The 23,289-nt window shown below is 37.7% G+C and overlaps 1 protein-coding gene across 3 annotated transcripts in view; it reads right to left on the reverse strand.

Moving 5' to 3' along the window:
• The window catches only part of BABAM2 (BRISC and BRCA1 A complex member 2), a 400,445-nt gene that overhangs the window by 355,451 nt on the left and 21,705 nt on the right, over positions 1–23,289 (reverse strand). For all 3 annotated transcript variants that reach the window (XM_047853047.1, XM_047853045.1, XM_047853046.1), the window contains exon 3: positions 5,671–5,747. In XM_047853047.1, coding sequence (XP_047709003.1) covers positions 5,671–5,747 — 77 coding nt within the window. The remainder of the gene's footprint in view (positions 1–5,670; positions 5,748–23,289) is intronic.

Consider the following 23,289-nt stretch of genomic DNA (forward strand, 5'->3'; position numbering starts at 1 on the left):
ATTAAGTTTCATTCTGGGTCTGTTTCCCCAACAAGGCAAAGAGCTTTTCTGTTTGCAATGACAGTTATTTTCCAAGGACTGTTAAACTACGTAACTCTTCAGTGGTATGTATATGTTTTAGAAAACTACTTTTGTTAAAATATTGGCTGTACAGAATAATAGCTAATTATGTAAAGATGAACACTGTGTTGGTTGTAGAATGTGGAACTCAATCACAGGTCTTGTGATAACTAACCACTATGACCTTACTGATCTTGGATATAATATATTTGAGGTTATAAAAATGGATGGAGTAAAAACATATGTAGAAAGTGTTTGGCCTTGCCAGGTTTTTTAAAAGTAAAATGAAGGAGTTAAAAAAAAAAAGAAAGAAAGAAAAGAAAACGGAGTGTAACATTAATTTTAAAGCAGTGCAAAATCTTAGTGTTCTCCAAGAGGGAAAAAGATTCTTTGCAAATTCATGATTTGCTTTGAATGATTTATTCTTTTACAATAAATTTGGTTGATACAGCAAATGATCTATTTCCATGAACTTCAAAGCACACAGAATAAACCTATACTAATTATCGAGGTTAATAAAATATCTAAGTGTTCTACATTACTACTTCTACCAACACATCATGTCTCAACAAACTCCTCTCAGAAACATTTATATATATAAAAAAAAAGCTAGAAACAATTAATTTTGGAATACTGTAATTTTAAAGTAAGTATAGTCACAAAGAAAGATACTTTTTTCATTTTTTTTAATTTATTTATTTATTTAAATTCAAGTTAGTTAACATACAGCATAGTATTAATTTCAGGAGTAGAACCCAATGATTCATCACTTACATACAACACCCAGTGCTCATCCCAACAAGTGCCCTCCTTAATGCCCATCACCCATCTATCCCATCGTCCCACCCACCCACATCCCCTCCAGCAACCCTCAGTTTGTTCCCTGTATTTAAAAGTCTCTTCTGGTTTGCCTCCCTCCCTGTTTTTATCTCATTTTTCCTTCACTTCCCCTATGTTCATCTGTTTTGTAGAAAGACACTTTATAACCTAAATATTATACAAACTAAGGAAAGTAAAATAACCTTGCTATGTAATCACTGACATGAACAAATTTATGTGGGGAGATTTACAAAACACCAGTCCAGTAAAGATGGTTCTGCTGATCATCACTTAAGTTTTAACTATCTCAAAAGGTTTGTTTTGATTTTCTTCGTGTAAATTTTTCCATTTTTGTACTGTCAGGAGAACAGTGACTTATGTTTCATAATTTATGTAGTTGATTTATTTTTGACAATTCTATCACATTTTCAACAGCTATCAAAAAACAATTTCCATCTGGAAGTTTTAAAAGGTTTGTAGTTTGGCTTCCATGCTGAAACACTGCGGTACCTCAAAGTGTATGCCACTTTTCAAGTTTAACAGATAATTTTTTTAAAGCAAGGGATTCTAACATTAGCTTGATCATAAGACCAACATCCTTCAGAAAGCCTTCCTAAATAATATCAAGAATTTCAGAAGAAAAAAAAAAAAAGCTCATTCTTCAAATTCAATGAACTTTTATAAATGTAGTTCGTTATCAATTGTCTTTTCCTTTTATTTGGCTGTGGGCTGTTTCAGGCTAGAACCTTGACTCACCTTAATGTGGAAGAACCTCAATATACAAAGTTCATTTTTTATTCATTACAGAGCATTCTACAGCCTAAATTAAGTCCCTAGTACATAATAATTATATACAGCAGTAGCTTAAGAGGACATAATTAACTTATATGGGGTATTCCAGGCAAATACCCTAATCATCAGTATTATAAGAGATTCCCTGGGAAAATCTTATAGTAATGAAAGGGTATAGATTAGTAAATGCTTTCTAGCATAAACTCATACAGCTAGTAAGATCTTTGTGAGGTTCCATCATTTTTGGCAAAAAGGCTGTGGACTAACCACGCACATTTATTTCTTCTCCCTCCTAAGACCCACCCTCCCATTAAACGATAATGAAACACAGAAAATAAGAATTCAAAACAACATTAAGTGAAGAGGAAGGGAAGGGAATAGCAATCAGTAGATGAGCAATTTCCGCAAATTCCTAGAAGGCAGAATGCAAATGGGAGAGTAGAAACTGATGAGACAGGGCAGAGAAAGCTTTGGCTGCAGGAATGTGAGGAAGAGGCTACTGCTGAGAGGGAAGCCCTCTGTCCTGGTGGACCCATAAAAACTTGTAGTCTTCCAGGGTGAGGAAAGGGAAAAATGAAAACTGGGGCTAAGGATGGGGAAATTAACTACAAGCTCCATGAGGAAGAGTCTATGATACCCATCCCCCAAAACTGGTATGGTGGCCAGATGTGTATGCCCCCTTGAAAAAAGGGGATTTGCTAAAAAAAAGTAGGACAATTTGGGGGAGAGCCAGAACAGCTGAACTCCATAATATGACACATAGGAGTTCCTCATACTAACAGTTCGTCCATGATTAATCCACCACTCAGTAAGCTCGGTTTACCCATAAAGAAGTCCTATTCAATGTTTTATTGTCTGTCATAAACATACATAGATAACTGAAACCCATCTGTTATTTAAGAAAAGACTCCAGAATAGTAAAGAGGGGAAAAGATGATAAACAAACAAAAATACAATCCCTGGGGAAAATTAAAATAATTAAGAAAGCTTTTTTAAAAATCCACATTCTTTGAAAGCTTTCAAGATACCATATTCATAAAATAAAAACAAAATGTTGTGAAAGAGGAACAGAAAGCAAAAGCAAGAGAGAGCTCTTCGAAATTAAGATACCTAGTTATGAGTATGGTAAATAAAACTGATCAGGAAGGGCTACAGGAAAGGGAGGAGAGCAGAGAGAGAAGTGGAATCTAAGCAAGGTATTTTACTGTGTTCCAGCAATTATGTTTTAATTCTACCAAAACAGAGAATTTTCAATACACAGACTACAGAAAAAGGAAGAGAAGGCTACAGGCAAATCCCATAGAGATAACTGTACAGGAGCATTCAAGCAATTTATAAACGAAGCACAGAAGACAACTCTAGGTTTAGAACAAACGATAGGTTATTAATTTTGACGATGCAAAAGGAAAAGAATACAAAACTTGGGAGGTGAAAGAAGAGGCATGGAGGGAAGGGCGGGAGCTAATACCTTCATCTCACAAAGTGGGGAGCCAAAAGACACTCTCTATGGTTAAGGGGAAAGTAAAAAAAAGTATACCAAGTAGCTGTCACGAGTGTGCAGAGATGCTGACTGCGTGCCAGGCACGTGCTACGAATGTTTTAGGAGCTGTTCATTTAACTGTGCCATACAATGCTGACAGTGGTCCTTAAGAAAGAAAGGAAAAATGTTCAAGCTACAGAGTAACCAACATAGGAACCAATCGTGGCGATATAATTGCACTGAAGAGGAAGAAAGAAGAAAGACACAGAGTTCAATGAAGACAGGCCAATGCTTTATGTATCAGAGCAGAGAGTCAAAAGATAATAATATCTACAATTGATGTCAAGAAACAGAGGCATAAACATTATTTAGACATATGGAGAGCAGCCCCAGAAGAACTACATACTGAAACAGTTTTACAAAAAAAAAAATGTAAGTGACTCCCTTGGGAAACAGGACCGGGCTTGGGAAGAAACCTAACAGAGGCCTACAGCTTTCATGTGTAAAAAATTTCTGGACTTTTTTACATTTTTAGCCACATGAATGACTTAGTTTGATCATTTCTTCTAAATTTAGTTAATAATTTTTTCAGAAACAATCTAGAATGTCCCACTACCTCAGGCAGGTGAAATTCTTATGTATTTTAATGGTTTCCAGAGAATGATCTAATAGTAACGCCAGGTTAACAAGACAGCATGTCCTATATTTTTTGCTTAATGTTGCATTTGTGATGCTACAGAATATTAAGATGTAGCCCCTGGTGGCCTATAATTTAAAAAGAGTCCACAATCCTGAGAAACTTAACAGAAGACCATGACGGAGGGGAAGGAAAAAAAAAGTTAGAGAGGGAGGGAGCCAAAACATAAGAGACTCTTACAAACTGAGAACAAACTGAGGGTTGATGTGGGGTGGGAGGGAGGGGGGGGTGGGTGATGGGCACTGAGGAGGGCACCTGTTGGGATGAGCACTGGGTGTTGTATGGAAACCAATCTGACAATAAATTTCATAAAATAAGTAAATAAATAAATAAATAAATAGTCCGCAGCCTGAAAGGCACTATTTACTCATCTGTCCCATCTTTAACATTTATGTTCCTTATTCCTCTGTTCAAGACCAGAGAGACTTCAATACCTTCTTTGCCACAAGAATAGGCTCCAGAGAGAAAATTCCTGATGAGATTGGGACTAACCCACCAAAGCCACCATCATTTCCACGCTGCACTAGAGCATCAGCACTGGTAATAACAGCAGAGAAGGGCTGATACAATGTAGGCAGATGTTGTAGACGGTGGACTAAACCCAACAGTAGGTCTTGACTGCTCTTCATCAAGATCACAAATCAGTGGTCGAAGAGCTCGAGCCAGGCCCACACACATTTGGTCTGACCCACTTTATGTTGGCCCACACTATGTTTCTAATTTTTGAAAAAGTAGTTGGGACCCAAAAATGAAAGAATTTATACAAAAGTTCAGATTTCCACCTCTCAACAGAGGCAGTCCCCTCAAGACGGTAGGTGTGCCCAATTGTCACACCTAGCCTGTCCCCCTCATTTCTGTGACTAGTCTGGCCACGGTAGCCATTTGCATTTCCAACCCTTGCTATAAAAGAGGTAACCTGTTGACAATCCTAATCTATGCCAAGAGTCTCTGAGGGAAGGAAGACTCTTATGCTCGGGTGGCAATCAGGAGTTGGTTCTTGGCAGCAATAGTTCCAGAAGGGAGTTAGAAGCCATTCCTACCTAAAAGCTGTTTCTAAATAGGTATTTTAAAGCAATGGACTCTCTTTATTGACAAATTACATAAGATCTGTCAGTAGAGGGGAAAAAATTCAAGAATTACTACACAGTCCTAAAAACTAAGAATTTCAGTGTATGCCTATTTGACCACCGCTTATTCCCTGCCAACTGCCTTCCTTTGAATAGAACTCAAATTAAAAGACAAATTTTTTTTTTAACGTTTATTTATTTTTGAGACAGAGAGAGACAGAGCATGAACGGGGGAGGGTCAGAGAGAGAGGGAGACACAGAATCTGAAACAGGCTCCGGGCTCCGAGCTATCAGCACAGAGCCCGATGCGGGGCTCGAACTCACGGACCGCGAGGTCGTGACCTGAGCCGAAGTCGGCTGCTTAACTGACTGAGCCACCCAGAAGCCCCAGAAGACAAATTTTTTAAAAGTGGTAAATCCTAGGAGTACCTGGGTGGCTCAGTCAGTTAAGCATCCGACTTCAGCTCAGGTCGTGATCTCAACAGCTCGTGAGTTCAAGCCCTGTGTCGGGCTCTGTGCTGACAGCTCAGAGCCTGGAGCCTGCTTTGGATTGTGTCTCCCTCTCTCTCTGCCCCTCCCCTGCTCACACTGTCTCTCCGTCTCTCAAAAATAAATAATAAACATTAAAAAAATTATTTTTTAAGTGGTAAATCCTAGTGATAATACCTAATAGCCAGAAATAAAAACTGAAGCACAAAGTCTGATAACTAGCACTGTAATGTACATTTTCAATAAAATAGTCATCATTTACTTACATTTTAATGTCTCTCCAGCATATGGTATGTGCAGTTTAAATCGGTCACAGTTAGGTCCAGGAGTCAATGATGTGCAGCTTTAGAAAAAAAAAAAAAAAAAAAGAAAGATAAGAAAAGATTTTTTTTTAATAAAAAACCCACACGTTTATGATATTTAATAAAGTAAATAAAAAAGTGATCTTTATAGATAAAAGATTAAAGCACTGGCTTATAAAACAAAATAAAAGCCCTTGATGGTCACAGAGGCCAAGACATTAAGACCTGCCCTGAAACGCATGATCCATTTATCTCACAATAGAACTTAAATGCCTTCTAACAACAAACACCAACAAAGCTCCAGCTACTCCTCTCAAATACGTGTATCTGGGCTTTCAAAGTAGGTGTATCTTCCAAAACAGGTCTGTACTCTTTGATGCCAAGAATTGTAAAAGAAGAGTAGTTTTAGGGGCAGATTTTAAATATAGACTCTTAGCTTTCACTCAGTACTAAAAAGAGCCCACTTCGGCCTTTTTTCCTGACACCAGGTCATATCCTCTTTCTCCCCAAAGGGGAGGTGCTTCCTCTCCATTTGGCACCCCCTTGTCTTCCCTCTACAGAGGGGCACAAGGCACTGCCCTCAGTTTCAGATAAAGTGTAAATTTAAAAGGAGGTGAACTGGTCACTCAGGTGTTTGGTTTCTTTTCAATCTATTACTTCACAAAGTTAAACAATGTTCTTTGTTCTTTAAACAAATTTACAAGATACCGTTCATGATCTCACAGGTCATAACTTCAACTGCATGACAGCAGCACTGGCTTCGTTAATTAATATTAATACAAAGTCAACTGAGGAAATTATATGTCTTCATTTAGTTTTAAAAGTTGAGGTTTTTCAATTATAAAATAAAGCAAAAAATGCTAAGTTTCTTTCATAATTCCAAAACTGACTATGAAGCATCTCTGAAAAGAGTTATTTTAAGGAATGGAAGCATTGTTGGAATAAATGTACAACTTCCCTGGATGGCCACTTTGAAGGCAACAGTCATGTGAAAATAAATTTGAGAAAAGTGGACTCTAAAAAAGCTAACTCAGATCTCATATTAGATTTACCATAACTTTTTCCCAAAATGTAAACAGAGAAAAGAACCAGACAGAAAGCTTAACTCAGATGTATTTAATCATAAATCACTAGGTTGATTTCTCCTCTTATCTTTAGGGGACAACAAAAAACAACAGTTTATAAACTAAACAACAAAGCTAAACTAGTAATTGCAGAGTAAAACGATTTTAATTTCTTATAGGTTTTAAGAACACATTTTCCTTTACTGTTCAATTTAAAAAAAAAAATCTCCAGGGTATATTTTATTAAAGGTACTAAAATATTTCCCTTATAGTACAATCTTTTCTAGACCATAGCACAGCAGTTATTTGAAAACTTATGGAAAACACATAAATTAAAGCATTACAAAATATAGTCTAATGACAGAATTGGTCCTACAAGCAACACTAAGAATTTCTTCTCTTGCACATATTCCATGAACGATGCCTTAAAATTATTTTTTAATAAATAACAAAATATAATAAACATTCACAATCAATGCCTCTTTGAGGCATGAAGATCAAATTATCTTATATTAGATCAAAATATCTTATATAGCCTAGCAACTGAAGTTATTAACAGCACAGGAAATCCTGAGGATTAATCGGATTCTAGATTGTCTGAATAACTAGTCCTTCTTCAACGTGAAATTAGTTTCTCAATTGTTACATTCACTGTTGGGCCACATTTTGTATTATTTACTTTATGCTTTAACTTGGGCTAAAACAGTGCTTTGTGCTCTGTCCCTCCTCTTCTTCCCTTCCTACGTGAACAGCTTGGCTCCAGCCACCCTAGGGTGCTAAAAAGCACATTTCTCCATCTGAGTGGTTCCCTCCCCATTTTTTTTTTTTTTTTTTTTTTTTTACTTAGGTAAGATTTACTGAGCATTGTTCTATGTGTTAGGAATACAGGGTGGACAAGACAGACAAGATCTACGCTCCCATGGAACCTAAAATTCTGGCAAAAGAAAAAGAAGCGATAAACAAGAGAGGAAGATATAAAGATGGTTCGAAACTGCTACATGTTATGAAGGAAATAAAGTGGCGTGGCAGCGAATCGGGGGCTACATTACACTGGAAGACTGGGGAAGACCTCGGAGGAGGTGAAATCCGAAACCTGCAGGACACCACGGGCTTAGGGCCTACCCAGGCGAGTTCTGGGGCAGAGCACTCCAGGCAGGGGAAGCAGCTGGTGCAAAGGCGTGAAGGCAGGAACGAGCTGCATATATCTGGGGGAAGAAATCTTGATATGTCTGGGCGATGCAGCTAGAGCAGAGTGAATGAGGGAGAGAACAGAGAAAGATTAGGACAGGGGTAAGCAAGGGACAGATCGCGCAGAGCCTTGTAGGTGGTGGCAATTAATTCAGGTTTTATTCCAAGCTCAAAGGAGGGTTTTAAGAAGAGTAATATTATCTGATTCTATGCTTTTTAAGAGATCACCCTGTCTACTGTATGGAAAAAGAGACTGTAAAGAAGTCAAACAGAAACCAACAGGAGTCCACTTCAGGAAAGAAAGATGATACTTGGACTAGGGGAGCCACGGTGTCAATGGAGGAATGGATTTACTGACTAGGGACAACTAGAAGGAGAGCAAGTTTAGGAAGAAGGGGAATCGAGAGTGTACAGTGTGAGACAACCAACCATATCATATGCGGAAACAGCCCGAGTAACGGGGGGGGGGGGGGGGGGGGGGGCGGCTAGCCAATCCATAAGGGCCATGGAAACATCACAGAAAAGACAGAAGAAAAATTTGCCAAAACTCATTTTAGAGTGCTGTATATTGTCGGAAAAATCACTTACTTGGAGTGGGGACGAGGGCAGGGGTCACACTCCCCAAAAAGCATTCCCAAGTTAAAATGGTTAATCTCCAGTGAACTGCAGGGTTTCTGCTTTGCTAAGAGGAATATACAAATGTGGGCCAAGAACTTATCCATTCAAGGCAACAGGGGAAGACTAAGCTGTCGTTAGCAGGCCTCACTCCTCAACAGTGCTCAGTTTCTCCAATGAAACGTTGAGCAAATTATTTAAAATATCTACTGTGCTCTATCTTCCATCTTACCTAGGATCAACAGCTTTATGGAAAACAAGTCAAGGTCATGTTACCTGAGAGTTCTTTTAAGATTAAACTAAAAATATTTCCCTTTCTTAAATTACCTCTGTCTAAAATCGGTTTTGGTCACATTACTTAATTTACTATGAAATTTCAAATCGCATTCAAGGAGGGCATTAGCTTTTCTGTTACTCAAACAAGGGCATGAGTTTAAAAAGATGGAAAAACACACATGAATGGTATGCTTCCACTTATGGAAAAGACAGACCTATGTGTATGTATGTCTACACATAGAAACAGATTTCAGGAGAGACACCAAAATGTGGCAGGATTTGGAGTAATTTTTACAACTTTGATTACCTTTCTGCATTATTTTGATTTTTGTGATGAACATGAACTATTTTGTAATTACATAAATATTTTAAAAAGGAGATCCTTTTTCTATTTGAAAAACCGCAGGGTATCTACTGATGAACAGTCTTCAAGTAAAATAGATATGAAAGTCTTTATATTACGATATCACAAAACTTCACACGGCTAATATTTATTATCCCTCACAGTTTCTCTGTGTCAGGTTTCAGGAATGGCCTGGCTAGGCAGCTGTTGTATAGAGTCCCGCAGGATGTTGCAGTCAGATGTCAGTAACAGATAACTAATACAGTGGAGAAGTTCATTCATCTAGAAAATCATTTCCTTTTAGGAATATGAAAAAGCTACTAAAAGGCTGCTGGCTTCATTAAAATTCTATTTTTATAATGGCAACTTGTCCTAACAGTTAGATCTGAGGTTTAAAACCCAAAATTCCAGGGGCGCCTGTGTGGCTCAGTCAGTTGAGTGACCTGCTCTTGACGTGGACTCAGGTCATGATCTCACGGTTCTGTGGGTTCAAGCCCCACATTGGGCTCCATGCTGACAAGTGTGGAGCCTGCTTGGGATTCTCTCTCTCTCTGTCCCCATGCTTTCTCTCTCTCTCTCTCTTTCTCTCTCCCTGCTTCGTCCTCAACACAAATAAACGTAAAAACAAAAAAACAGTATTCCAAACTGAGTATCTTTTAATAACAAGATAATTTTGAATGATTTAAAAATTGTTGACAACTAAATGTAATTTCAAATTTGTCCCTCAACTTTATTTCCTGAGTGCTTACCATTTGTCAGGCACTGTGCTAGGTGCACAGAACACAGCAGTAATGAGAACAACAACAACAAAAAAAACATCTTGGCATTATATTGAAAAAAAAAGTTTTTAGATGAAGAACTATGCCTTAAAATGTATCTTTTACTAAATTCTAATCACCTCAATGTGCTGGGAATGCACTATTTTAAAGTTTAACACATGGGAGAACAAAGGGAGTTAAACAACCACCTTCTGCAGGTTATGCACGTGGGAATTATCAAGTCGGAATTCCCGAAGGCATCAGACCAGGCAGTTGACTGTAGTGCCTTATTACAGAACTATAGCCAGCTAACTACACACACAGTAAAACGCTAAGCATAACAACCCCCACATACTCGCATCCATCTCTTAGCTTACATCTAATCACGTGATTCCCAAGATTATTATTTATCTAGTTTCCAACTGTGGTTTGTCTTCCCAACCATGTCATAAGATTCTTGGTGCTAAAACTGTTCTATACTTTTTTAAATGTCCTAGTATAGCATCTAGCATAGTACTAAGCATCCAGCACTGATGACATTTTAGTACAGACTTATCATCATAAACTCAAGTCAGCAACTGTCATTTTACAATGACAGTGAAGGTCAAGGATCTCACAGTCACTCAGCGAGAGCACTGGGACTGGAAAGCACTCCCAGAGCATTCGGGCCACACCTTGGTCTCCCTGACACAGGCATCCTTCAGTCATCTGCAAATCTCCAGCATATAGATAGCTGGTGTCCAGGATGCGGATACTCCAACAACTACGTATGGAGATAAAGATTTGCCGAATTAATGCATAAACTGACTCCCAGTCTTGTGCTCTTTTCGTGACAAAAACTAATGCTTTAACTGGAATTAAGAAGATACTCTTATCCTCACCTCTGAGATAAAAGTGTGATTATTTGTAAGAGGTCCTCCCTTTGAAGAGCTGTACATGTAACTCAGAATTTATATTTAAAGTCACTTGCTAAAATTACCGTTTTCACAATAAATAATAACAACAGGCACTAACATTTGTTGAGCATTTGCTATGTGGCAGGTACTATTCTAAATTATTTAATTAGATTGAACTATTTAAACCCACAGCAACCTTCAGAAATAAATGCTATTATTGCTTCCATTTTACAGATGGGGCAACTGAGGCACAGGGAAGATGAGCATCTTGCTAGTTAGTGACAGAACTTGGATCCAAACCCAGGATGTCTGGCTCCAGGGCCCATTTTCTTAAACACCACTCCAAATCATCCCTCAATATTTAAAGGGGAAACCATCAGAATTAGTAAAAAAAAAAAAAAATGTGAATTATAAATCTGTCAATAAATGCCATTTTATTAAGTACCTAAAATAATAAAAAGTAAAGGCTAACAAACTGTTGCCAAAAACAGTGTTCTCCCCTACCAGCTTTAGTGAAAAGAAAATGATTTAGCGGTAATTAGCATAAGAACTATATACATGTAAATCAATGATGCAAAAGAGGGCCCTCCTAAATTGATTTTAAAAGGCTCTACAATGGTAACACTATTGACTTATTTAGCAAACTCTTTAAATAAACAGTGAAAGTAAATTTGGATTTGAATCCTTTTTAAGTTATTACTTGCTCATAGCCCCTGAGATCTGACTCCAATTATTAAGGTATCACTATAAACAGGAAAAGTTGACAATTTCTCTACAGTTCATATGATTTTAGTGACAGCCAACAACTAATCTGGATTAACAAAGTTATACAAAGATACTCTACAACCTTGAAGACATCAGCATTTTTAAGATCATGCAAAATATAAGTAAAGCATATGCTTTGCAATTTAATACTAAACCTATTACTTGATCAGCTTTCTGGGGAAAAAAAATAAAAAAAGAATGATTTAAACCATTTCTACTCTCCAAGCCACCTAAAAAGAACAAAGTAGATGAGTCCAGGGTTCCTTCCCTGAGTCTGCGTCAGTTTCCTTTACACTATTAATTTACCATTTGGCACGTTCTCCTACATAGCTTCCTGTTTTCTTGATAATGACGTTTGTGCTTAACCAACAATATTCAACACCAGCTGAGAAGGAAGTCTTCAGCTCTGGCAATCTAAAATCACAGGTGACTGTGAAATAAAATAGGCTCAAAGACCAATAACTGCCTGGTAAATGACTCTCAAGTCATAAGTTAGAGTGAATTCTTGTTAGTTCATATTCACCACCTTTTCATTATAGAGAATTTATTTTCCCTGAATTAACCCTATCATCAATGATTCCACTCAGACCGAAGCAATTTCAAAATTATCATGGTTTATAGACTGAAAGGCAGCAGCAAAGAAGCTAGGAGACTGCCACAGGCTATGTGAACAGCTACTAAGTAACCTATAAAATAGGCATTTTATCCACAAAAGCATGTGACCTTCTGATTCACAGATTTTTACACCCTCCGCCTTAAAAGGGAATTACGGCCCATCTAGTTGACTACATCAAAACTCACTAGGTCAAGTTGGGGCCTTTCTACAAGGAGACTCATGAATTAAAATTGGTAAAAGGAGGCAATAAAGTTACACTGAGATAGATTTTTTACATCATTCAGAAGAATGGCACTATGTGCTTGATGACATATGATGTTCCCGATACACCACATATATCCTCTACGTCTCTAAAGCCTGAAATCTATTTCTAGATCCTACTAGAAAGTGATGGATCCAATTCTTAGCAGAGGATTCCAAAATGCCATCACCAAAATATGTGACTCAGCTCAGAATGCTTTAAAAATTATAAAATTAAAATATTCAGAAAAACATGTATTTGCCAGTTCATGTGGCATCAGTTGCTGTTCCCAGTTTATATGCTATATCTCCATTTATAAATGATAGATTTCAACTCTAAAGGAGGAAGTATTTTTAAATGTTAGTAGGTGTTCCTATAACAAAAAATGTGATTTAAAGTACAATATGATTCCAGTAGGAATGATAGGCTCACCCACTATTTTCAACAGTTAACTAGGAGGGGGGGAAATCTTAATATTTTGAGATGATGCTTCGCTTATTAATGTTCAACCTTTCTTCTTTTCTAATAGGTGCTTTCAATTCACTCTGTTAACAGAATAAAAGAGAAAATTAATAGGATTATCTCAATTAGTGCTGGATACGTGTTTGATAAAATGAAACATCCATTCATGATTTTAAAAACTCTTCGCAAATAAGGATAAAAAGTAGCTTCCTTACTATGATAAAGGCCATCTACAAAAAAACCTGCAACAATATCGCATTTAATAACAAAATGTTACATTGTTCCCTTTGAGACAGAATGAAATGACACCCACTCTTACCACTTTAATTCAACACTATACCAACAGTCCTATCAAGTACAGAGTAGCATGGGGAAATAAGGGGATATATATGGGAAAGGAAGAAATAAAACTACACTTGCGTGAAGATAATATGTGCATATAGAAAGCTTTTGAAACCTTCGTAGGCATTATTGGAAATATGTGAGCTTAGCAAAGTTGCTAAACAAAGGACATACACAAACATCAACTGTAGACTGTATACATATATCTGCACACCATCAACAGCCAGTTAAAAAATAAAAACTTTTAGAAAGATGCCATCAAAAGTAACATCAAACTATCAAATATATAGAAATAAGTGTCACAAAAGATGAGCAAGATCCCTGTGTAGAAAATTGTTATTAGAAGAAAATAAAACGAATAAATGAACATAGGTATGTTCATAAATGAAAAGATACATAATGAAAAAGATGTCAGTTCTCCTTAATTGATACAGAACCTCAAAGTAGATTTTAAAATGTAAATGGAATGCCAAGAACCAAAAACAGACCATATTCTCTTGAAGAAGAAAAGCTTGATAGGATTATACACAATAGCCAAAAACTGGTAATAACCCAGGGTCAATAGAGACTGACAAATGGATAAACAAAATGTGACATACATGTATAACGGGATATTATTCAATAGCCTTAAAAAAGAAAGAAATTCTGCTGCACACTACAACATGGATAAACCGTGAAGATAGTATGCTAAGTGAAATAAGCCGGTCACGAAAGGACAAGCACTGTACAATTCCATCCATGTGAGGTACCTGGAGTTATCAAATTCACAGAGACAGAAAGTGGAATGGTAGTTGCCAAGGGCTGAAGGGACAGTGGAAGAAATGGTAGTTAAGGGGTACAGAGTTTCGATTTTGCAAGAGGAAAAGTTCTGGAGATAAATGGTGATGGTTACACAACAATGTGAATGGACTTAATGCCCGGAGATGAACACTTAAAGTTGGCTAAAATTATAAATTTTATGTATATTTTATCACAGTAAGAAAAAAGCTTAATAGGAGAAAATATTCTACTGAATATCAAAAATTATCATCAATCTTAGTAATTAAAATATTAATATTGATACAAAGATAGACAAAGAATAGAGTTGAGAGATTCCCACACATCTGGACACTTAATTTATGACAGAGGCATCTCTGCACAGCACTAAGGAAAGGCAATTGTTTTCAATAAATGGTGCTGAGTCAACTAGACATACTTATGGGAAAAATATGAAACCTGAGCCCTACCTCATACCATTCACAACATCAAGTCCAAGTGAATTGAAGCTCAGAAGGGGAAAAGCAAAAGCAAAATATTTTTAAAAGAAAATGGGGGAGGGTTAATTGAGTAAACAGAATATGTTCAAGAACTTGGTGGACAGGGATGCCTGGGTGGCTCAGTCAGTTAAGCGTCCAACTTTGGCTCTGGTCATAATCTCACAGTTCTCAAGTTCGAGCCCTGCATCAGCCTCTGTGCTGACAGCTCAGAGCCTGGAGCCTGGAGCCTGCTTCAGATTCTGTGTCTCCCTCTCTCTCTGCTCCTCCCCCACTCACACTATATCTCTCTCTCAAAAATAAAAAATAAACATTAAAAAAAAAAAAACCATGAAAATTCCAAAAGTACTACTATGAAAGAAAAGATGGGTAATCAGATTATATTATTATCAGATTTTCTGTTCAACAACAACAAAAAAAAAAACATTAAAGAGTGAAAAGACAAACCATGGGGTGAGACAAGATATTCGCAACACATAACACTGATATTAAAATATATAAAGAACTCCTATAAATTGATAGGAAAAAGACATGTTAGTAGACCTGAAGGAATACTTCATAAAAAGGGATCCAAATGGCCAATAAAAGTGAAAACGTGCTTAACCTAATTAGTCACTAGAGAAACGCAATTTAAATCTACGATGAGGCCCCACCACACACCCGTCAGGGTGGTTAAAATCAAACCGACACGACCAAGTGGAATTAAAAACTGGTCTTGTGGCATTGTGTATACAGTCAACGCTGCACTTCTTTCATTAGTATCCATATATTTTTGCAAATTTCTTTTTCAGGAATGACAGGTGAAAATACCCTATTATATGTAATAAGAATTACTGTTACAATATTGTTTATTTATCTTATCTCATGATTTTCAATTTATATCCTATATATGTTTTATAACCTATAAAGATAGGTTATAATTAAGTAAGTATGCATGTATTGAGGGTTCCTAATTAAATTGAGGTGTATAATCAAAAAAAGTTTAGCAATCACTGCTATAAGAGTATAGAAAGGAGTCCCTACTCTTAAGAACCTGCAACTATAAATCAGAAGACAAAAATCAAACCTATGAAAGTCAAATAAGCACAATTTAAATAACAATCCAAGACAACAATAGATACAAGTCACAAAGCAATTAACATGATTAATTGCCAAATTAGTGGTTAAAGAAAAAAAGCACAATAGAAGTTGCCAGAGCGGAGAAACCACTTTTAGCTGGGGTAATCAAGGAAGGTTCACTGGAATACAGCTGGCCTCTAAGAATGAGTTAGATCTGGTAGGTAGGGGAATGAAACTATTTACCTACAATTGTCCTCAAATGGGGACAAAAACCAAGGAGACAGATACTGAGCTAGACTGAAAGCTATGTAACGAAACAGAGTATATGAAACCTTGGATCCAGTGCCCCATAGCCCACCTGCTGGCACACAGCAGCACCTGATAACTGCCCCATAAATAGTACAGGTGAACAAGTGGAGCTGGGGATGACAAGCACACTCCAAGGTCATGTCAAAGTCAAAACAAATTACATAAATATCCTGGACTGATTCCTATCTCAACTGTGGGAATGTTGGTAATTCTTACTATTTTTTTTTTTTAAGAGAAAGAGCACACGCATGCAGGGGAGAGGCAGAGGGAGAGAGGGAGAGAGAGAGAATCTTAAGCAGGCTCCACACGTGGCACACAGCCCAACATGGGGCTGGATCTCATGACCCTGGGATTATGACCTGTGCCGAAATCAAGAGTCGCACGCCCAAGCAACAACCACCCAAGCGCCCCGTAGTTCTTTCATTAATAAATAGTATGAGAAATCTCCAAGGACAAGGCCAACTTACATACTATTTCTATACATTTAAGGAGAAACACAATTTCATAAAAGGCAATTTTTATGCTAAACTCTTTGAATTTGTTCTGTAAAAATATTCCTGTAAACTTTTTAGGTCACCATTTTCATTCCTTGACCCAAAACATATCCTAAATGGATGTATTCCCAAATCTCTGCATTCTGGGATCTTTATATTTTACACCACTTGTATATTATGTATCTAAATCCCAATCTCAATTCCTGCTCCTTACAGGGAAGGACTGGAAAGTATCTTGGCATGTAGCACAGACTCTCAAGGGAATGAACTAGCAGAGCTGTGATCATTCTCTTACTGGCTTTCATGTTACTTGCTGCATTTATGTTTGTACCTCCACAATGCCTCACACTAAAAGCTCAGTTGTATGCTTTTCTTTTTTCCTTTTTTAAATTTGCTTAATGTTTACTTTTGAGGAACAGAGACAGAGCACAAGCAGGAGAGGGGCCAAAGCAGGCTCCAGGCTCTGAGCTGTCAGTACAGAGCCCAAAGCGGGGCTGGAACCCATAGACGGCAAGATCCTGACCTGAGCCAAAGTCAGACACTTAATGGACTGAGCTGCCCGTCAGCATATGCTTTTCTTATGAAAAATATATTCAAGTGAATATGAACAGTACAAAGGCACAGGGCACAGAAAAGAGTAGATGGAAAACTGGTAGAGGTGGAGGGAAAGAACAGGGAGAAGAAGAAAAAAAGTGGAAGAATGAGCTGTAGTGGAAACATGAGAAGGTGGAGGTAAAATGGGAAAGAGAGAGAATGGAGGAGTGGAAAAGAAGGGAAGAAGGAATTAATAGATTCTCTTTCCTTTTGGTGAAAGGTGCTGTCTAAAGATGGAAGAAACATTTTTGAAATCCTCAAATTTTTCTACTTAGGTGATTACGAAAGGACATCTGCTACATGAGCATACCTGGAACTACAGGGTAATAGGATAAATAAATGTATCCGGGGTGCCTGGGTGGCTTGGTCGGTTAAGCGTCTGACTTCGGCTCAGGTCATGATCTCACGGTCCGTGAGTTCGAGCCCCGTGTCGGGCTCTGTGCTGACAGCTCAGAGCCTGGAGCCTGTTTCAGATTCTGTGTCTCCCTCTCTCTCTGCTCTTCCCCCGTTCATGCTCTGTCTCTCTCTGTCTCAAAAATAAATAAATGTTAAAAAAAATTTTTTAAATAAATGTATCCATGTATTTTCAGTTTTTCAATGGTTTGGGGGGATTTTTTTCTTCGATTGCTCCTTGAGATACTATTGTTATACACTATGAATTTTCTAGCCTTGTGCAAGTCAAATAAATTGTCTCTTCTTTGGTTTCCTCATCCACAAAATGGAGGTAACAGCCCCACTTCGTGGAGTTGTTATAAGGATCCAGTGACTTGGTACACATAAAGTATTTAGAAGAGTGCCTAGCACATAGTAAGTACGTTCTATTATGATTATTCAAAAGCATAAATTGCAAAGTCAAAAATATGACGGAGAGTCCATCTCAAATACTATGTTCATGAAACCCTTAATTCACTTGGGCAATAATTTCCAATATTAAAAAAAAAAACAAAAAGAACTTCAATTGACCCCCTCACCATACTACTATACCTTCTTCATTCCACAGACAAAAATTCTCAGAGGTAGTCCGAACAATAAGAGACTGAATCTGGCAGTAAAATGATTTTTCTAGGTTCTAAAGCAAATCTAATGGAGCTGATAATGCTCCTCATGTTACAGAGCAGGAGACCCCCAGGAGAACAAAGAGAATAGTATCACAATGGGTTATCCAAGTGTGAGACAGGGCAAGAAGAGACTGGAAGCAGGTCAATGTTTTGTGATGGTGAGTGGCATAGAACTTATTGGTCTTTAAAATGATACTCTCAATCTAATTTGTTCTTGGGATCTTCTACAAAATACGTAGAATTCTAGATTTTTTTTTTTTTGCATGTAATGGGAAATGTTCTTTATTCTTTTTTTCCAGAATATACGCAGTAGCCTGCTATTTGCTTTTCTGATTACTAACATTTCTGCAAGTAAACCATACAGATCCTCTCCTTTTTTATTTATTCTTTCTTTTCACTTCATTCAGTTCTAGGTGTTACACTTTAAGAAGGACAGAGACTGACTGCATCTCACTGAGAAGCCAGCAGGGATGTTGAAAGGACACAAATTACATGGTTATAAGCAAAGACTCCATGTTAGCCTGCAGAAGAGAAAAGTATATACAACACGATAGCTATCTTTATTTACTGAAGTGTTATCACAAGGGGGATTGATTAAGCTTGTTCTACATCGCACCACGAGGTAGAAGTGACACAATAAGGTTCAGTCAACATAGGAAAGCCGTTTCTAACAGTATCAGTGGCCCCACGAGCAGCCTTGGGCTTCAGGGAGCTTCCCTGGGACAAGATACTCTGGAGCAGCCTCAACAGTCACTTGTCAGGGAAGCCTAAAAGGGGTTCATTTAACACATGGTAGTCGTTAGAGTTTAATGCCTCTAATCCTGAAATTCTATAATCCTCAACTAGATTAAGACAATATTATAGTATAATATGAATTCTAAAGCCAACACCAATTCTTTATTAAGTTTTTAAAAAGAAATGAACTCTACCATGAACTACATAAAACCAACTTGAAAGGGCAGGTGACAACATTTTAACAAAAACAACCTAAGAAAAGTTGACCTAATGTGCCTAGCACAGTCACTAAATCTTCATCAGTTACAATTTCAGGAAAACTGAAATGCCACCCAAGTCACTGACCTGATATAAGATGCTCACCAACTTAGAAAATATAAATCTACATACAACTCTAATAAGCAAATAGCAAAACAAATGTTTGAACTTTAAAAAGTGCGTGAATAGGAGCGCCTGGGTGGTTCAGTCAGTTAAGCCTCCGACTTCGGCTCAGGTCATGATCTCACAGTTTGTGGGTTCAAGCCCCAAGTCAGGCTCTGTGCTGACAGCTCAGAGCCTGGAGCCTGCTTCCAATTCTGTGTCTCCCTTTCTCTCTGTCCCTCCCCTGCTCGTGCTCTCTCTCTCTCTCTCTCTCTCAAAAATAAATAATACAAGCAAATTACATAAACAAAGCAATGATGCTCTCTCAGTTTTTACTGTCCCAACTAACTGAAAAGTTTAGTAATTTTGAGAGAAGTCTTCATTCTTACAACCATCCACCATATTTGTTCTACCATATTTGTTTAAAAAGAAAAAAACAGCAATAGCCTAGATTATCTAATGTATAGTTAGGAATTACTTATCACTAATGTACTAGTGATTATTTAAGTCTTCAATGACTTAAATAATGTAACTATCTCTACTCTCAAACAGAATTCCACGAAGGCCAACTTCTGGATTGTTAGAATGCAGAAATCCTTCTAGAACAATGCCACTCAAAGTAGGATTCATGGGCTAGTGCTACACTATAAACTGTTAGTAATCTGTAATAAGATAAACAGAGAAGCTGAGAATCAGAAACTTTCACAGCAATATGTAAGACCAGTACTAAGTCTGATGAATCCAGTATTTTAAAACCCGGCCTTGTATCTCATGTCTTTTTTACTTCATTTTTCTAGTAATTCATTTCTATTATATTTTACAAAAGTATCAGTTGGTTACAGAGTCAAAAAATCTTTAAACTCTTATCTTTCACCATAGGCGAGTTGAGAACACTTCTCAAAAGATCCTTTAAATGCTGAAGGTCCTTGGATAGGAAGATAAATTGCTTTACTTTGATGTCCCCCATTCTCCCTATTCACCTTGGTCTCCCCATCACAGTAACAAGCCTACTAATTTGTTCAAGTGTTCTTTTGATATCTCTGCTAAATTGTCAGTAATATCAACACAGTTCACTGCTTAAAATTTATCATCAGATTATCTGACTGCTCAGAATTTGCAACACTACTTCATCTGCACCCAGATGTAGTTCCAACATGTTCTTGGACTCATTCCTCATAAGAAGATATTAACTAATTTGATGATCTAGTTGGGAGGGTCACCCAATCTTGCAACATGACAGCTGGCATAATCCATGGCAGTCAGTCATAATTTTTAAGAAAGTCTAGAGGTAGTACAGCACAGATTTAAATGCCAGGCCTCCACGCGTGCATAAAGACTGCCAATCTCAGGGGCACCTGGGCGGCTCAGTCAGTTAAGTGTCCGACTTCAGCTCAGATCATGATCTCATGCTTCATGGGTTCAAGCCCCACATCGGGCTCTGTGATGACAGATCGGAGCCTGGAGCCTACTTCAGGTTCTGTGTCTCTCTCTCTCTACCCCTCCCCCACTCGCTCTCTGTCTCTCAAAAATAAATAAACTTTGAAAAAATTTTTTAAAAATTAAAAAATAATTTATCTCAGCAATTCTGCCAACCCCCCTATACTTTCAATTCTCCATTTGAACTATTTTGGTCAGCAGAATTGTCTTCAGACTTACATATTCTTTTATTTCTTACATAACATGTATAAAGAGGGACTTAATAAATATATTTGTAAAAACCTGCCAATAAACAATTCCTAAAGATATTTTTATTACACAAAAGCATTATGTAATATTCTTAGGAAAAATTAAATACACAGTGATGTGCTATAAGAAATTATTCCACAATGCCAATAATTATACACTTTTAGTTAAGATTTGCAACATCATCCAAGCTTCCAACTCTTCAATGACTTAAATAATGTAAAATATATATATATATAAATGGAGTCTGATAATTTAGGTCAAAGAGTTATTCAGTGAGAGACCATAAAATAAATACATGTTGAATTTCTGTCCCAGTACCCACTACGAAATTGGATTCCCTCCCCTCAGTCTTTAATTTGCAGGCATCTACAAACTCCTGTCAAATGATCTGGGATCTAGCCCATTTGTAGTAAATTATTGCCTAGAAAATACTGCTATTTTAGATAGCTACTTTTTCTGAATGAGCTCTAAAACTGAACTATTCCTGATGTTTAAGTTTTAGTCTCAATCGCCTAACAAATTTCTGTCTGAATTCTAGCCAGTAACAGAGGCTTTTTTTATGTCCGTATCTAAAGATGTTGCATAAATATGGCTAGAAAACCCATTCCACAGTATACTGTCTTAACAAGTGACTCCTATCTTTTCCTGGCCAATGCCCTCTAGAAAAAATACATAACGTCTGGTAGAATAGACTTGGGATCCAGTCCTGGGATCCAGTCCTGGCCTCCACCACTTGTCAGCTAAGTAACCCTGGATGAGATGCTCAGTCTCTCGGAGACTTATGTTGTCTCATGTGTTTAAAACAATTTTTAAGGAGAGGTTATAAAAATATTCCTCACAGATCTACTGAGGGCAAAGACAGCCTATGAAAAAAGAGCTTTATACTATTCACAAAAGCTACATTCATTTACTGCTCATTTCTTCATAGAAAAAAGTATAGGGGAGCCTGGGTGGCTCAGTCAGTTAAGCATCCGACTTCAGCTCGGGTCATGATCGCACGGTTCGTGGGTTCAAGCCCCACGTCCGGCTCTGTGCTGACAGCTTAGAGCCTGGAGCCTGCTTCAGATTCTGTGTCTCCCTCTCTCTCTGCCCCTCCCCTGCTCATGCTCTGTCTCTCTTTCAAAAATAAAATAAACATTAAAAATTTTAAGAAAAAAAAAGAACAAAGTATATACAATTGTCGTCCGTTTGGAGACCTGAGTCCACCGAACAGACGGAGGTAAATGAGTAGACTGGAAGTCAGAGAGCCTCAGAGAGGTGATGATGGGGTGTAGAGAGAGGCACATTTCAGGAAATGATAATACCTTGAAGCCAATCCTCAAGACTGGGACAGAGTTTTTTAGGACATTGAATTTAGGGGCCCCTGTCAATGGCTGTATGTTTGCCTCTGTTTCTCTTCATCCTTTCTTCTCTATATTCTTTTCTTCTTCCTTAATTGTATCTCCCCGTCACACTGTCCTTCTGCCTCCCTTCTATCCCTCTTTACCCTCTTCTGTCTTCCATCTTTAGCTTTCTCCTTTAATTACAATATGGAACTAAAATAATTTTTAAATATTTATTTATCCTATTCTTAATTTAAAATCCAGAGGGTTCGGACACGTATACATAACATTCACCAAAAGACATGTACTAGAATATTCACAGCAGCACTGTTCATATTAGACAAAAAGTCGGAATTACCCAAATGTCTTTCAACAGCACAACAGAAAAACTGGTATGTTCACATAATGGAACAGTCCTTGCTCAGCCAGGAGAATGAATATATCCGCAACAATAGAGAAATTCACAAACACAATGCCGGAACCAAAGAAGCCAGACACAAAATGCCAGTTTGTGGGTTACAAATTCCACTTATATTAAGTTTTTTTAAAAAGGAAAAACCAACTTCTGCTTTTAGAAGGCAGGATGGTGGTTATTCTGTGCGTGTGTGATGGGAAGGGGAGAGCACCGGAGGATGTGTGAGGTGCTAATAACGTTCAGGTTTTTTTAGGTCCCAATTACACAAATGTATGCAGTTTCTGGAAATCCTCTGAGTAATATACATATGATTGGGTGCACTTTTCTAAATGTATACTATACTTCCAGAGGCGCCTAGGTGGCTCAGTCGGTTAAGCATCTGACTCTTGATTTTGGCTCAAGTCATGAACTCACAGGGTTCGTGGGTTCAGGCCTGTGTTGGACTCCGCGCACTAACAATGCAGAGCCTACTTGGGATTCCTTCTCTCCCTCTCTCTGCCCCTCCCCTGTGCACATGCACACACCTGGGCACTCTCTCTCACTCACTCTCTCTCTCCCAAATAAATAAACTTTAAAAAAAATAATAAACATATACTCTACTTCAATAAAAAGGTAAAAAGGTTTTTGTTGGTTTTATTTTTTTATTCTTTGAGAGAGTGTGTGTGAGCAGGGGAGGGAGGGGGCGGGCAGAGGGTCCTGAAGCTGGCTCTGGGCTGACAGCAGCAAACCCAA

The sequence above is a fragment of the Prionailurus viverrinus genome, chromosome A3, assembly GCF_022837055.1.
Source record: "Prionailurus viverrinus isolate Anna chromosome A3, UM_Priviv_1.0, whole genome shotgun sequence".
Lineage (NCBI taxonomy): Eukaryota > Metazoa > Chordata > Mammalia > Carnivora > Felidae > Prionailurus > Prionailurus viverrinus.